The sequence below is a fragment of the Fulmarus glacialis genome, unplaced genomic scaffold (assembly GCF_000690835.1).
Source record: "Fulmarus glacialis isolate BGI_N327 unplaced genomic scaffold, ASM69083v1 scaffold5481, whole genome shotgun sequence".
Classification (NCBI taxonomy): domain Eukaryota; kingdom Metazoa; phylum Chordata; class Aves; order Procellariiformes; family Procellariidae; genus Fulmarus; species Fulmarus glacialis.
Genome location: NW_009192032.1, coordinates 18,534 through 35,988, shown reverse-complemented (window position 1 = coordinate 35,988; position 17,455 = coordinate 18,534). Strand labels below are relative to the sequence as shown.

The window sequence follows — 17,455 nt, the reverse complement described above, 5'->3', positions numbered from 1 at the left end:
CTCCTCGGCGCATGCGCGCACGGCCCTGTACTGTGCAGCCGCCTGCCCTTTCCCTCCTGCTTGCTTCCCCTCAGATGCCGATGGCGGCGAGTGACGCGGAAACGGCCCAGCAACAAGCAACAAGTGAGCGGCGGTGGGGGATGAGCAGGGCTGCGGGTAGCAGTGCCTGTTTGCTCGGGGTGTCACGGTCCCCCTCAGGCAGGCAGCATGAGCGCCGCGTCGAAAGCGGTGGCGTTAGGCGGCTTGTGGTGAACCCCGGGCTTGTGAGGAGCTCCGTGCCCCTGGGCCGCGGTGCTGGCCAAGTGGCAGCGCGATTGTCTTTGTTCGGGCACGAACGGGTGACTGCACGTTTGCACCGAAGAGCCATTTCAGGTGTCTGATTTCTAGGTGGAAGATGGCTGTCCGGTTTTTAAGGGAATTTGCTGGATAAATTTATTCAGTCTTAGTAAGAACTAGTGCCAAGGCCTTGGGGTTTTTCTCCTGCTGAGGGATGCCCCAGCTAGGAGTAGCATTGGTTGGGAGCTGCAGGGATGTGTTGTAGCTGCTCCATGTCCCTTTACTCGCCTTGTCACTGCTGAGAATTACAGGATTATCCATAGAAATGCAAAAGCTGGTGTGTGTACAGAAGAACTGAGCAAAGTTTACTTATGCTGTGAGTTGGGACTGGATCCCCAATATTTATGGCCTTCCAGTGTGCTGAGTCTTGTCACGTTTGTCAATCAGCTGTAGAAGAGCAAGACTTAAAACTCTGATTGGCACACAAGGTTGTGGGCTTTGGGGGTATTTATTTATTTTTGCGTAATGCTTTTTCTAGATTGATGAAATTGAAGCCCTTTCATCCATATATGGTGAAGATTGGTGTGTTGTTGACGAAGATGAAAAAATCTATTGCATTAAGATTAATGATTGTCTGGATCAACCAAAATGGACCCTCTGTCTGCAGGTATAGTGGTGTGAAGGAGTTTGGCACAGAATTTGCAGTTAGACTGATGCAGGCAAAATCTTGTGCCTGCATGAAACCCTTTTAAATAGGATCCATTATCTACTTAGATGAATTAAGGAGCTTTTGGATTGGAATCTGTGATAGACTTTTCAGTGATTCTTCCTGTAACACATCAATGTCCTTGTGATATTTTCAGTAGTTACATATCCTAATTCCATACCTGACAAAAACTAATTTCAGTGTTATTCTCCAAAGACTAATTTTTAAAATATTTTTTACATTGACTTTGTGTCGAGGTGTACTTTCACCTCAGTGAATTTGCTGCAATTGCTTCTAGATTTACTTTCTGGAAAGTGTGGAGACAAAACGAAATTCGGATCAACTTAACTAAGAAACTTGCTACTTTATGTTTACAGAACTGAAAACAATAAGTTTACTTAGTGGAAGAAAAACTGAAGTGTCTACTTATGCAAATGCAGTGCCACTTAAATAAATCCAGTAACCATGTATGCAGCTCCTTTCAAATTTCTTCTGCACTTTATTTGCATGATGCTTCATCCACAAAAATCGCACCATGAAATATAACATTTGTATGCATTACCATTATTGGAATCCTAAATACAGATATTCAGGTTTTCTTGTCATTCTGTAACAGCATAGTCAACTATTTTCTTCATTTGTAACACTGATTGTAGTCCTAATGCTCGACATCGGAGTCCATCACTAAAGCTCAGCTAGCTGAGAGGGGTAGTCCAGTAAATACTTACCCTGAATTTCTTTCAGGTGATTTTGCCGCCAGGATATCCAACTGCAGAGCCACCTATTTATCAACTAAAGTAAGTGAAGTTTTCTTTCAAACATTTGTATTTCTTTTCTGAGTTACCACTGTTAATTGTTTACAGTGCAAGTTGAAGTTTAGTTAAGATGACTCCTTGAATTAAACTATACCAGGGATGAGGGATGTTTCCAGCAAGAATATTCTATTCTTTCACCTGAGTTAGCCTCACAGAGCTCCTTATGACAGTTTGTTCTCTTCCCTCAACTCTAATTCTTGCAGCATAATTTTGTGGCAAGGCAGCAATTAGACTGTGGAGGTATGGTGGCTGCTGCCTGTTGTGTAGGATAGTGATGTCTCATTGCTTCCTTGGGTGTACCCCTCTTGTCTGGATCCTTGTTTCAGATTGTAAGGCATGCTTTTCATCTGAGCACTGACTCTTGTTGGGATGGAGCCATGGCGTGTGCCATCTTCCTATTTTCCTTCCCTGCTCTCCCCTTGTCTCCTGACATGTAAACGAGATGGGAGTGGAGAAGTGTAAGCCAGGTCCAGGGCATGACACACAGCATATCTACTGAGTTTTGGTCAGCAATATTGACAAGGCAATACAAAATAGTGCTGGTAAACTTGAGGCAAAGTTTATAGTTTAACATGAGACCAGGAGGATACAGGTGCAGAACTGAAGGGTCATTCTAAATATAATAGGTACTATGGTGCTGAAGGAGTTGGAAAGGTAAACTAATAATACATAAGGTGACTCTGGAGTGACAATGGCCTACCATGAAAAACGAGTCCAGCTTTCTTACCTGAGGTAAGGAAAGGCAGCCCAAGTTAGGAGCCTTGAAGGAGAACTGGGTGATCATGTTTTTACTAACATGTTTACAACTGAAATCTTGTTAATTGGGAATGATTGGCAATGTTTTATTTTCAAGGTGTTAATCACATTTATTTTAAAATGACTGTTGAGATGTTGGAATCAGCATATGGGCACAATTTTCATTGTATTTCTTCTCATTCTAGTGCCCCTTGGCTTCGAGGACAAGATTATATGGAACTAGCAAATAGCTTGGAAGAAATATACGTGTAAGTTAGAGACTGTGGAATATAAAAGGAGACAATGTATTTTCAGTTTCATGCCCTGCTGAATGTATGCTTTTGAAGTACCTGGATGAACTAGTAGTTGTGAACTGATTGCTGCAATGGCCATAAACCAGCAAGTTTCTTTTATAAATCTAACAGTTAAAGATGCCGTGTATTTACTAAGCATTTTGCAAGAATGAATTGTGTTAAACTCTGACAAATTTCTCTTATATTGTTTAGACCTGGTGTTCTATAAGGATAGAAGTCTTCATTTTGACTCCCTTTAGAGTCTATGAGATTGCTTATGAATTGGTGCTATGAAGTATGAGATTTCTGCATCTATTCTGTGTTTGAATGTTAGACGACAGGATATGAAAAACATTTGTTTGTGTCTTAGAGCATAAGTGGCAAAACAGTTTTTCTTAAAAGATAGCTAAGGGATAAGTAGGTTTTAAAACAAATTAAACACACGTAGAATCTATTAACTAGAATCTGTAACATAGCAGACTGTTTATTATCACAGTGTGCAGCTAACAACAATGCATAATGAATGCATGAGAATAAACGGAACATTTAGAAATACTCAAATTACATGTTTTTGAATTGCTGTGAAACTGGGGTAGTAAATGTAGTAATTTTATATGGTTTATTTAGTTCTTTCAGATCCCAAAGATAATATAAACTAAATGAAATGAAAGCATGTCATAAGGAAGCACAGTCATGCCCAAAATACTGAAATCTGAACATCTTGCATAAGAAATGTTTTTTAATGCCATAAAATAAGGAAGAGAGCACTTAGCTTGCATGAGGGTTTTTTATCTAATTACTCAGTTACTTTGATTGACTGGGTTTCTTATCTAATTAAGCAACAGATAATTTAAGCAAGTAAAATTGAATTTGAAGTGTTAAAAATGCACAAGGATTTTAAGTGAAAAGTTCTATGGGATCATATTAACCACAGTTGTTCAGTGGAGCAAAAAGGGCAGAGATAGTCCTTAGCTCTGTCCAGATTCATAGGATTTGCTGGAGTCTTTACCAGAGGTAGAGCTGCTGTAGGTGGTTCTTCAAATGTCCTGTGCATCTGGCGCAAGTTGCCACATGAGGACTGTGAGGAGAAATAGCATGGTTGTGAAGCACTTTTTTCTTTTTTTTTCTTCCCCCCTTTTTTTTTTTCTTTCCCCCTGCAGTTTTGTAGACTGTTAAATTGGGCTAGTTTGATCAGTCCCGTGCAGCTCCGTTCTGTCATATCAGTTGCTGTTCAGAGCCCTCTCTGGTCTCCTCTCGTTTTTGTTTGTTCTTTTTTGCAGGAAATGAATGTGTTTGTACTTTAGGCCATGTAAGTAATTTTAGACTGTTTAAAAACCTTCTGGAGTAGTCATTGATGCGCAGTGTTTGTGAAAGCCTTTTATCTATCCAATGTCTAAATAGTTATCAGGTAAACAGAGGTACTCTGCATTGTTTACAATGTGTGTTTTACCAGGTTTCAAGTCCCTAGTGATCTAAATTGCTTAGTTCTGCAATCTAAAACAGTATGAACTATACTGTCCTTCACTGTCTTCTCAAGGAGGTGGAAAAAGCAGATAATTAGAGATCACAAGTCTGTTTTGGGAGACCCAAAATTGTTGGAAGTTAAAAATGTAGCAAATACTTGGATTTCCTCCCCTCCACCCCAGATATTCTTCTGGTAAGACTTTTATTCAGTACAAAGCTTTGTTTCAAGACTTAGGCACAAGTGACAAGAAAAATAGCAACATAGAAAGGTAACCTTTGAGACTAAGTGTAATTTGTGAATAGACGGAAACTGAAATTGTGTTGTAACTGAAGAAATTGCTATTTACTTGCATACAACAGAGATATCTTATTCATTATCTAATCTCTCATTCCATCATTAAAACAAATATAGTTCTTCACATATTAAAGTAGTGCTTCTGTATGATAAGAAGCAGCATGAAATGAGAGCATTGAATTGTTCTGGAGTCTGTCCAGATTTTGAAGACAGAGCTACAAGGTTGTAAATTATTTTTGCTTGAATATTTTTCTTAAAATACGTATATTTGTTTGACTTTCTGATTGCATTCAGGAATAGTGCTGTATACATTAACTAAAGTAAGAGTTTAAAAATGTAATTCCGTCACTGGTATGTACTTATGTGGTGCCCCAGATGGTGGCAGTAAGAATAAAATTAAGAAGAAACCATGAGTTACTGACAGGTCTAAATCTTTAGTTTTGTTTTTGAGACAAAGATGCACAGTTCATAAACATATTAAAATATAATTACAAAGGCAACTTCTCAGGACACCATTTTAAATATATTTTGGGTTGTTTGGGTCCTGCTGCACATTAAGGCAGCATTTCTTAACTCTGAATATGCACATAAAAACGTGTTCATCCCATCCTCCCCCAGTACCTTAATACAGACCTGTGCCCCCTGACTGAGGACTCCTAGACCTAAATCCTTACTTCTCTGTCCTATAGGACTGCTTGTTACCCAAACTCTAGCATATCAGTCCAATGCTCCACTGTGTCTACTGCCACTGACCTGCTGTCACAGTCCACCAAGACCAACCTCTGCTTGTGTGCACTGACTGCTTCAGGGGGAAAAAAAGTGGCACTGTTCCAAGGAAGAGCCTTCCTCCCAATGGAAAGAGTCCCCTGCAGCCACAGAGCGGCTGAAGGAGCTCACCACTGGCAGTATGGTACTTTTTGTGGAGAAAACTGATCCAGACCAAGCTCTAAGGCTAGACATCCTGGCTTAGTATTCTTTTGAAAATACTGAGGACTGTCCAACTTACTCTTCTCACAGTTTCTTTCCCTTTCTTTAGTGGCCAGAAAGTTTCCGTCAGTTGCCTGTTTTCCTCCAGCATTGGTGCTTTTAATGTTTAAAAAAGAAAAAAAAAAAAAGGCAAGCCAGAAAGAGAGTATATAATGATGCAGATATCATGTGTTCCACCCAGTGAACTACTGAGACAGAACTTTCAACAAGCCTGTCTAAGCTCTCTATCTCACTAGATTATAATGTTCTATTATAATGTTCTATTTCTGCATGTCTGAAATCTGTATGTTATTTGGTGTACTTTCCAAGTGAAATCCAAGTGAAAAATGATTCTTCATTCACTGTGAGTTTTAACTTCCAGACAGAACCTTGGTGAAAGTATACTTTATTTATGGGTGGAGAAGATACGAGAAGTTCTCATAGAAAAGGCACAGTCATCAGATCCAGGTACTTGAGAAAATACATGGGTTTTTCAGTTTACTTCTTGTTCAGCTGCAGAGTAAGATTTCATTACAAGTTAAAGCTTTATGCCTGGTTTTGTATTGGATCTAAATAGCAGAAAACAACAGTCTCCAGTGTCATTGCTTATTGTTTTACAGTGATAGCTTCCCTTTTTAAAAAGCAGTAGGGAAAAAAAGGAAGGGGCTGGCCTCAGTGAACTAGAACAAGGTCCTCAGTTCTCTCAGGAATTAAATTACTTGCATGAAAGCAGAATGCTGCACACAGGTACATTATGCATTGTCCTCTGTTCTGCAAAGGAATCATTCATATCAGTAATTAATTTCTGGTGTGGAATGCACTCTTGGAGGATTGGAATTAGCCTCAAGAGAAGATAAACTTCGGTGGAATATGCAGACAAATGGCAATGTATTCCATCTTAATTGCATTTTACTATATTGGGATGAGAAGTATATCATCACTAGAGTTGCAGTAATTCTTCTGCTGTTACTCTTATAGTGATAGAATTTGTGTAAATTCACAGTTCTTTTAAAAGGTGGTGGGGTTTTTTTGTGTGGTTTTTTGTGTGTTAAAATGCTAAATTGCTATGAAATGCATGAATGACATGCATGCATGCACTTGTGGCAAAAGAAAATAGAAGCATTTTTCTATGTCATGGATGTTAGCTTAGTCCTGTGGGCAATAAAAGACTGAAGAGGAAGAAGAATATATCTTTTCAGTGCTACTTCATGATAAGGTCTTTTTTAGTCTTTCAATAAACTGTGCGTTTTGTTGCTACAGCATAGACATTTAAAAAGCCATTTTTCATTGACATGACTAAAGGAGTGGATACTGAGAAGTAAAAATTTTATTGACAATATTGGAAGTTTGTTGGGTATTTTGACAGCAACCTTGTGGCTTCTACTTAATACATCTAATGATTTTTCTAGGCCGTTTGAACATGCTATATCACCCCTCTGCTTTTTTATTGAAAATACCTATATTATAAAAACTGCATCATCACCAGGTCATAAGCCCTGTAAATAGGAAATTATATTGTGATATATTAACTTGTCTGTATGGTAGATTTCCTCTAAATCCAGTTGCTAGAGCACTAACTGTTTGTGATATTTAGTCTTTTGCTATTGACTATTATTTTTTGTGTGTCCTATGCATGAAAGAAAATAGGATTTTTGGAATCCCAGAGTGCTTGAAACATGTCCAGAGAGATGTTTCAAATATAATGACTTTATAACCTCATAAAGGTTATAGCATTGAACAACAGCTCTACGTTTTTCCCCAAATGACCAATAAAAGACTGCAGTTCTTGTGAAACATCAGATTATTTTGGTCTCTAAATTCAGATTAAATTAATGGTAGCATTGTAAATGTTTAATGGAAATGATAAACATTATTGTTCTTTTCTTCTTAGAAATACTGTTAATTAGTATTGAAACAGAAGATATTATGCAAGGATCCCATAGCATGAGTATTGTATTCCTAATTCTAAGCAAGATTTTTGTAATTAATGTAATTAATGATTTTTGTAATTAATTTGTTTTGTTGTAATTAATGTTACTATTCTGCATTTCATAATTCTCAATGGCAAACTGATTTGAACTGAAAAGCCAGAGATTTTTGAGAAAAAGAATTTGAAATTTCCTCTTACTTGTCTCACAAAAAAATGTGTAATAAATTCTCCTACTTGTATCTTAATAGAACCAGATATTAAGAAAACCAGTGAAGAAGTTGATGAAGATGATGGAGATTATTTTCTCCTAGACCATCAGCCAGTTCAGGAAGATCCAATTAAAATGTTAAATTTTATTACATCTGAAAGTCAAGAAGGTAAAAAATATGCCCTTGTTAATTCTGATGAAATAATTTAGAAGAGAGTGGCCTTAAGATTCTGGTTTTCTACTCAGCTTTTGAGTAAAATTAGTAATATTAAAATTATAATAAAGATTAATAACAATCATAAAAAACCCCAACATATTTTTGGTGGTTCTGTATGTCATCTTGTGTACTTAACTTTAACAAATTCCTTTTTTAAAGTTGAGACATTCTTTACTTATGTAGCCATATACCTTGTTTCAGTACCCTTAAAAGAAAACAAACACTTCCTTGTTTGTGATCAGTAGATGAAGAACTGCCATCCATACATCATGGAAACCCAATCACAGATCGAAGGAGTACTTTCCAGGCACATCTGGCTCCTGTGGTGACACCCAGACAAGTTAGTAGAGATTAATTCTACTCTTTTTGTCTGCACTGGGAGCTTGACAAAGTATTACTGAAATACTTGGGATTAGCTGAGTAAGTCCGTCTGTGTGTCTTTGCATCTTTGTGTGATAACGTTGTCTGAGTAGTCCTCAGTTTCTTGTTTTCACTATCAGCTGAATAGCTCTGCAGTGGTTCTTGCTATTCTTTACCATTAAGTGCATTAGATGCAAGAGAGTAGGAACATCGAAATTTGACTTTTGGCAGGTTTATTGTATATTTGGAAGCTACTGAGTCTGCCATGTGTTACTTGGAAAATCAACTAAAATGAGTTTATAAATATTTTCCCTCCTTCAGAAAGGAATTCTATTGAAAAATACACTTGGTTAATGCATGAGTAAATCTTTATCTAGACCTAAATGAGAGGGGTAAGCATGCTTCTAGAGTTGTATTTGCCTACAACTACAAAAAATGTCTGCACTAGTTCCTCTCTCTTACTGGAATCAGTAGTGAGTGTAGACCTAGATGGAGTGCTAGAAAAGGGCAGCTACATTTTTTTTCCCATCATGCTTCCCCTCTTTCAGCAGTTTAACACAAGGTAAAGAAAGTATCCTTTTGTTTAATATTACTGTTTTGGTTTTTTTTTTATCCTCTGTGGACTTTGTCCAGTTGCTTCTTGCACCAGAATTAACTTTCAGAATCAACAACATTGTAAGAAAATATGCCTTCCTGTGTTTGCTGTCAATCAGTCACTCATAACTTTGTTTGTTGCACCTCTCCGATTTCTCTATGCAGTTTGGATTTTTATAGACATCTATCATATTTTATAGACCTTCCTTTTCTGTTTTCCACACTGAAGACCCCCAGTCTATTTTGGTGCTTTGTAGATGTAGGCTGTTCTGTACATGTAATGTGTGCTCTAACGTTTTTAAGATGCAGACTAGAACTATACACAATACTGAAGATGCAATCACTCCAAGGATTTATAGAGTGGTGTAAAGAGTTTTTCTGTTTTTCATGTTCTTTTCCTAGTAGTACCTTTCAGTTTACTTTTTTGATCTCTACTGAGCACTGAGTGGTGTTTTCATAGAAACGTCTGTTATAACCCCAAGGTCTATTCTATTGTCTTTCTTCAATATTGTCTTTTACGGGAAAAAAAGGGAGAAAACAGGTGTCTGTAGTAATGTTCTCCATGAATAATATGAGTTTTTTCAGTGAGGTATCTTATATTTGAGGTGATTTTTGTAAGTTGAATTTCTTCCAGAAGAATTGGAAATAGCACAGTATAACTAAGACAGATATTAAGTACGTATATTGATTACTCCTCAGAGACATTTTTCTTTGGAGTGAAGGCAATTTACTTGCCATGCATGCTTTCCTGAGCTTTCTCAACTTCAGTAATGTTTTGCTCAAAGTAGTATTAATTTTGTATTGTGTACTAAAACAATGTCTTGATCAAAGCTCTCCTTTTTGCTAGACCAAATTAGAAAGTGTTGAACAATTGCTAGCTTGTTTAATTAGAAACAGAAAATGAAGTGATATTGATAAATGTTTTGAATTTGGAACCTCTTAAGAGCAGAGAGATGGAAATGGTGGGAATATCTGTTTTCTGGGAAATACTGACACTTTCAGACCCATAATAGAACCTTTTTTTAAATTTATATTCTTTTTGTGAAATGAAAACTCTGAAAATATGTTTGTGGAAAAAGGAAAAACTCGAAATGTAGTAAGCTTTCTAAACATCACATGTTTTTGTGGAATAGGTAAAAGCAGTGTGTAATGGGAAAACGTATGTCAAGTTGTGTTATATTCCAGCTTAATGTTATAGTTTTAAAAAGTAAGCAGGTGTAATTGATACTTAATACTGATTAAAAATGTTTTCTAGTTCTTACTGTCTCTCTTGTTTAGTGAAGCGATTTGACACTTCTACATCTTCAGCAATAACATGAACATACACAATGTACAAATTCAAGGAACAGCTGTTTTCAGTATCCCAGAAAAATGATTTGAAACTGGCATGAGGGTATTGAGAAGCTGCTTCTTGTGTTATCACAGTGAATATTTAATTCATTTTATGTCAAAGTGTAAAACTGTTTCATTATAGTATTAATAAGGAGATGTTTGTTTAGCAGTGATACTGAGATGGTGCGTATGAAATCCCCATTATAAAAGGAAGCTTATTTCTGTTCTTTTAAAGGTAAAGAGGGTTCTTGAAAAATTGTATGAGAATAAGAAAATTGCAAGTGCTACCCACAATATATATGCATACAGGTGAGAAATGAATAGTGATTTTTTTTTTTTTCAGTGTTCTTTGACAAATGAGTGCAGGAAATGAGAAAAGTAAAATCTATCAAATAAATTCCTTGCTGTTAAATCTTTATGGGAGTAGGTTTCTTATTTGTATGGTAAAGGTTTTAGGCTTTATTTTGAATTTGAGATCAAGAAAGTAGAACATATAGTAGGAAATACATTAAGATAGTAAAGCAGCATTAGAAATAAAAAATAAACTAAAAGTGGATTTGAACATGTGTTGTTATACTTCGTGTAGTATGTGTGAGCATGGAAATGCTACATCATACTGAACTAAATGTGTTTTTACTTGGGCAAAGTAAGTTTTTTTTCCCCCAACCTTATATTTAGAAATAGCTGAAAATTTTTAGTTGAAATAAGAGCTGAAACAGAAAGCCTGATGCAGACATCTGGCATATGAAATTACAGCTGAAATACGAGAAACTTCAGGGAAAATGAGAAACAGGTAAAAGTGAGTTTGGCAATGGTCTGTTTCTGGCAACTTTTGTGAACATAGCATATGTGAAATGAATTCGTTTCAGTCCAGATAGTGATGTAGGTTTTCTGAGCAGTGTAAGTGACAGGGAAAGGAGCCCCTTTCATTACTGGAGGAACCAGTAATCTGAAAAAGCATGTATGGCCACTGATCCATTCATGCACATCCTGGTGTGATCCTAATGAAACATGAAATGAGAGCAAGTGAAAGCTTACTTTACCAAAAAGTCTTCCTAAGTAAAAGGTTTCTGTAAAGAGGGGATTTCTATTGTTGCTGCTGCTGATCTGGCTTCTTTCGCTTCTTTCACTCATATTATCTAAATGCACTTCATAAAAGCAACAGAAACATACTTATTGCTTCATATGTGTCATCTATTACCACAAGCCTCTTTGTCATTGTGTCAGATATGTATTAACTAAGTTCGGAAGTTATGAAATCAATAGGTAAGAAACAGTAGATCTCTGAGCATTACTTCTGGAAAATTAGACCTGGGCAGCTGTTGTTTGTATGAAACAATACACCCCAAAGTTTCCTGGAGTGCCCCCTGAGGAAGGAGATGGCGTGGAGAACCTGAAGGCGGATTTCAGTAATAGTTTCACGCTGCTGCTGAAATATAGACCTAACTAATTATTCATAATATTTTTGTCCAAGTTCTTCCAGCTTGTGGGTGTGTACCATAATTTGAACCTGTATCTGATAGAGTTGGTTTCCTCTAGGCATAATTATTAGTCTAAAAACCTAAGGATTTTTCTTATTAGGGACTTTATAGTGGTAATGAGTCTGGAGTTAACCTGAAGTAGCTAAAGTCTATGTAAAAGCTTCTCAAAACTTGTTCTACTGTACAGATAAGTATTTGTGGTTTACCCTAAGCCTGATCCTGTTTTCAGGTAAATGTCCTTAGTAGAGAAGTAGAATTGATACACATGTGTGTGAAAGATCCCTGAGACTTCATTAATCATGTCAAAATGTTAGTTGATTGACATTTTTTTGAATCTATTTTATGTTCATTTTTTTTCTTTTTTTCCCTTCTTTTGTTTTTAAGAATATACTGTGAAGATAAGCAGACATTCTTACAGGACTGTGAAGATGATGGGGAGACAGCAGCAGGTGGACGTCTTCTTCATCTTATGCAGGTTATGGAAATTAATCTGACTTCTGGAGGTCTTGAACAGATTTTAAAAATCACTACAATGTAAATAAACTTGTAGAAGGTTATTTTAGTTCTTGCTCTGCTCTTAGCCAGATGGATGATTACTTTCTTAAAGGTGAAAGAAAAACCACAAACTGTTCGATGCATGTAGTAAATTGGGATTTCCAAGTCTTGGATCATAGAAATGAGTACTGTTTCATAGGTGGTAGTAATAGTTTGAATGGTTTAAAAGAGAAAGAAGTTTTGATTCCTGTGCTTACTATGTAGTGTAAGGTATATAGAAAATGAAGACTGAAAGAAGCTGATGGACAGAATGCAACAGCTGACCTATGCACAGCCTTTCATTCAGTTTCCTCAAATATTCGTAATAAAAAGACACTTATATTTGAACTTCAGAGTAGAGGTTCAAATGCAAAAGGTAGTGGGAGTGAAGGACTTAAGTTGTTTTGATCATTTAATCTGTTTCTTTGTGCTGTTTCCAGTTCTGGTCCTTAGCCCTCGTACTCACATATATTTTAGTTTTCAAGTGTTGAAATAATATTCCCTTGGCAAAGTTGCTACTAAATGTGAATTGAGATTGATAAATTTTGATTCACCGGCATGATGCAAGCCCTAGTAAAACCATAAATGAAATATCATAACTACAGGGGACAGCTGGGTACATCTTATGCAGTGCCTCAAGTCACTTAGCTGTATCAGCACACTAATAACTGTTTTTAATTTTGACTTTTAGATTGATGTCCCCTTCACAACAAGGGTTTTCTTTTCCCGTCCTTCGCTTGCTTGCACATTCTGTTGCTAATGCGTTAAACTTATTCCTGGAGACTGTTTTAAAGCTTTTTAAAAATTATTTCAAAGCTTTCTTTTTTTTCTGAAAAAAAAAACAATTGATGGAAATATTTTGACATTTTTCATTTAGAACTTTTTGAAACTTCTTAATTAACTCAAACTTGACTTGGGAAGGAAAACTTAGTTTATGTAATACATGCAAGTATATGTGGTAAGCGTGAAAACATTATTGTAGTGAAAAGAATGTAAAGAAACAACTTTGCAGTTACTGTACCTCAATTTGTTCTGAGCTTACCAGCTTTTTCTCAGCATGTTAATGTATACTTTTTAAAGTTGTCAGACTTACAATGTCTATGCACTTAACATTCCATAAAAGTCCAGTTTAGAAAGTGACACGAAATTTCCCCTTTCAAATGTGTGTGTGTCTAAATCATATGGATCATCTCTCTCCATCTGTAGTCCTAGTTACTGAGAATATTTTTGTTTTCGAAGAGTACTGCTGTAGGGATCAGAAAAGTGCAATTTTCACCCGTAGAAAAAGATTGAAATAGTTTATGGGCCAATTTCTAGATGTTCATAGGTCTTGTAGTTTTTCTGTTACAAGCACTTACGTTATATCATATGGGCATGAAAATTACTTGGTTTAATACACTTATCGTTGCTGTACTTATAGTTCTTCTTTTGCAATAGAAATCTTATCTTGTTTCAGATAAACCTAGCACTTCAGTCAAGGTAGCACTTTCTGGTTACAAGAAACTGTATTTCAGATTAATTCTTTCGAACTTAGAGTTCAAAAAATTTCCCAACTGTGTTTGGCATCCTGTTTACTGTGAACAGTTGCTATACATAGACTGTTTGGCTCCAAGCCATCTGTATGTATTAGTGTAGTACTGCACAGGACTTGAGAGAAAGCTGTTTGTAAGTGAAGACCTTCCACAGAGATTTCAGATTTTAGTTTGAGGGACAAATTCAGCATTGTGGTCACTAATCGTGCAAGACTTAATTTGAGCAAAAATGCTAACTGGTGATTGTCACTACACGTTTCTGTGCAGCAATGTCTGTCTTAGATTTTGACCAGATGTGTGTTTCTCTGATACTTAGTCAGTTGGCATTCCCTGTGTTACTAGTGTTTGCTGATGATGGGGAGATCTTGAGCACAGAGTTGGTAAGGCGGAATATATGCTAGTTTTCAAGTCTAGTCAAGTCACATCTAGATTTTGTGAAAAGTAAAGCTGTTCAAGGCCTTCCATGTTTCTTGCCCTTGATTGCATTAAAAGCAATCATCACTTCTGTTTAACTCTCTACTTGATTTTGTTACTTACAGTCTTAAAAAAGCTATATAAAGGTTGTTTAGTTCCTTTCAATCCTAATTGCTAATACAAGTATTTCATGTTGTGTGAACTTTATATATGCCTTTTTGAATTCAGAAAGCAACTGCTTGGTTGTAAGGGACTAAGACTCAAACCTGGAAAATGCAGAGGTTTTTATGTGTTATCCAGGTGCTGTTGCTAAGTCCTGCACATGGCAACAGTGCTAGCTTATGGCATTTTAGGTATCCATGTGTATGCCTGTCCCTTGGCTGTTATTAGCCTCATCCATCAAGACTTCCAAAAATGTGGATAGACAATCTGCTTAGTGACAGAGGTTCTCTGAAAATAATAATTCATCATATTAAAGAATAATAAATTTAACTCAGTAATTTTCCCTTTAAGTAATGCCTGAAACCTTTGACACATGAATGAGCAACTGTAGCGCGCATGAGATAGTTTTGTGCCCTTTCTGAGGGATATATTGACTCATTTTACTTTGAATTTACCTTTGGGTAGGAGCTTGGAGAGGGAAGCTTACAACTACTGCTGACTTGTCGTTATTTGTTATCCTCTGATAACAACATATGTGTGACACAGACCTGACTGTAAGTTCTTCTTAAAAATGCAAGATGGTAGACTTTTTCTATGTTTAAAAAAGGTGTCAACAGTAAAACTAGTTCAAGTGAAAAATAACACCTTTTCTTTCTTTCTTTTTTCTTTTTTTTTTTTGTTTTAAAAAACAGATTTTGAATGTCCACAATGTGTTAGTCGTGGTATCCCGCTGGTATGGAGGTATTCTCTTAGGGCCAGATCGTTTTAAACATATAAATAATTGTGCAAGAAATGTACTTGTGGAATACAACTATGTACATTCAGTGGTAAGTTTCTGCCACTTAGAATGAAGGTATTTGTATGTGAACTTGTGTAAATTGTCACTGTTAGATGAAGCCAGAAAAGAAATAATACTACCTGTGTCATCCTCTGGTTGCTTTGATGCACTGATAATGTGCATAGGAGCAGTGCAAAGACTCCCAAAGAACTTCCAAAGAAGTTAGTGACCTGGTTTTTAAGTGTGAGGTGTGCAATAGAAGGGTGGCAGCCATTGAGAACATTGGTCCAGAACACAAATTTGAGGGTTGGGGGGGGATGGGAAGGGGAAATGCCTCTTTCTATGTGTTCAGAAAACTGGAAGCCGCTGCTTCTCATGCTTACCTGTGCCACCAGTTCTAGTGTGTAGGCAGGCTGAGCTTGGGAATCACTGTAACTAGTAGGCATTTTAAAAATTGAAAGCTTTATTAGACCCAAAGAAGTTTTCAGAATTATAGATGATAGACACCATTTAAAAAACCATGTAGACTAGAAGAATTCAAACAAAGTAACATGAACTGTTACAGAAAAGATTAAGGGAAAATGTTTCAAGCGAGCTTAAAGAACTCGGGAGACAAAGTTCCAAATGTCTTTAAATGGCATTTTACTTCTTAAGGGACTTAGGTCATTTAATCATCTAATATTCTTGGTTTTCAACATTTCTTTTCTTCATCTTCAGAACAGCATATTAGATATGTCTATGTACATTATAGTATGTAATTGCTAACAATAGAAAGTTCAAGACAGTAGGAAATAATTACTAATGGATACTTGAAAAAGTATGCAACTGTCAGTTTCTCCTTTTTATATGAAAGTATCCAAGATTGCTGTGGCTGAAAGCTGAGCATTCTTCCCCATTCCTGCCCCTGCACTTTTCAGTTATTTGCTTTTTGCATTTTAGAGGTGCTTGTATATACTTACTGATTTACCTTCCTGGCAGTTTATCAATGTTCTCTTACTTGAAAGCATTGCTCATTAAAATAAAAGGAAACTAACAAGACTTTTAAGCATTAGAGAAGGTTTAATACCAAAAATGACTTCTTTTTTTTCTATTTTTAACAACTTAAATCAGACTATATTTCTTTATTGTATATTAACAAACGTATTTTGTTACCATCAGAAAAAATAACAGGTGGAACTTAGGGTAATTATTATTCTAGTACCATAGATGTGGCTCTTGGAAAAAGTATTCTTTTAGCTAACTCTCTTCAGAATAGCAAAATTCAAACATCCTGTTAGGGTCCATTTCCCTCCCATGTGCAAGAGGTAGAAGGGAGAAGGTTAGAATGTCCCAGGTTCTGTCAGCTATAGTGGCAGATTCCTTCACCGTTTTGGGGAGTGCTTGTGATGAATGCCTACTGAAGAAAAATCTTGTTTCTCAGAATTGGCAGTCAGAGTAAGCTGTACATTACAATGTTGGTCCAGCAAGACTGGCAAAAGTTTGTTTTTTTCAGTGTAGGTTGGTTTCACTTAGGGAAGCGGTTGTAATGTGCTGGTGTACAGTATATCTCTTGATAAGGCCACGTCCACACTAGAAGCAGTTTTGCAGTAAAGTGTAGATGTATTCCTATACTGGTAATCTCTTCCTTGAGTGGAAATATTTTTACATTATATACTTCTGTTGGGACACATAGCTATGTCTATAATTTTATAGACATAAATAGCAGGATGAGCAGACAAATTAATGAAACTAAGTGGTTAAATATCATACAACTCAAAACTTTCGTAAGTCCCAGTAAACTATGCACATTGTTCATATTAAAAATAATTCTCATGGGTAACCTTGAGAGAATGCTCACAGTTTATAAGAATGTTGATTAAATTTTGAAATGCTTGTTTTTCATTTCAGGAAGAATCATCTAAACAAGCAGGAAAAAGCAAAAAGATAAGGAAGGACAACAAGAAGAGAACAGAACACTAATTTATTTTTTAAAACTGTGAAAGGTTATTTTGCACATATTTGTACAAAGAAAACATGGGCACTATTGCCTTATCCAATACAACAGACATTTTATATTCAAAAGAGAATTCAGTAAAGCTATAGATATATTTTCTTCTTGTTCTGTGATTTCTTCTGCTGTTGTGAAGTAGAGCTTAAACACAAGTTTTCTGTATTCTTAAACATTTCAGCTCCTTGCTTTGAGGGCATTGTAACATCTGGAACCATTTCCCCATCCCATCCCTTCCTACCCAACGATGGTTGGCTATTTTAAAATGTGAATTACCTACCTTCTCCATTCCTGGGTTTGAACTCAAGCACCTGTCTTGTATTAGTAGTTGAATTCCCTAGTTTGTTGTATTGAGGGTGAGACTGGAGTCATTCAT

General features: G+C 36.3%; 1 protein-coding gene across 2 annotated transcripts; it reads left to right on the top strand.

Moving 5' to 3' along the window:
- Nucleotides 1-80: 80 nt before the first annotated feature.
- IMPACT (impact RWD domain protein) lies at nucleotides 81-17,184 on the top strand. 2 transcript variants are annotated; one of them, XM_009586889.1, is made up of 11 exons: nucleotides 81-116; nucleotides 815-943; nucleotides 1,727-1,779; nucleotides 2,739-2,801; nucleotides 5,933-6,018; nucleotides 7,729-7,857; nucleotides 8,151-8,245; nucleotides 10,427-10,500; nucleotides 12,057-12,147; nucleotides 15,007-15,141; nucleotides 16,980-17,184. In XM_009586889.1, exons 1-11 carry the CDS (start codon nucleotides 81-83, stop codon nucleotides 17,049-17,051), a joined length of 963 nt encoding a protein of 320 aa, XP_009585184.1. In that variant the 3' UTR covers nucleotides 17,052-17,184. The 2 variants fall into 2 exon arrangements, with proteins under 2 accessions (XP_009585184.1, XP_009585183.1); XM_009586888.1 differs by having other exon boundaries at nucleotides 8,148-8,245; nucleotides 16,980-17,183.
- The last annotated feature ends 271 nt before the right edge of the window (nucleotides 17,185-17,455 follow it).

Excerpts from the sequence above, each read along its gene's own strand:
- IMPACT (XM_009586888.1), top strand. The coding sequence starts at position 81 with ATGGCGGCGAGTGACGCGGAAACGGCCCAGCAACAA. Across the intron at positions 8,246-10,426 it reads CTGTGGTGACACCCAGACAA|GTAAAGAGGGTTCTTGAAAA; the intron begins GTTAGTAGAGAT and ends GTTCTTTTAAAG. Across the intron at positions 12,148-15,006 it reads GTCTTCTTCATCTTATGCAG|ATTTTGAATGTCCACAATGT; the intron begins GTTATGGAAATT and ends TTTAAAAAACAG.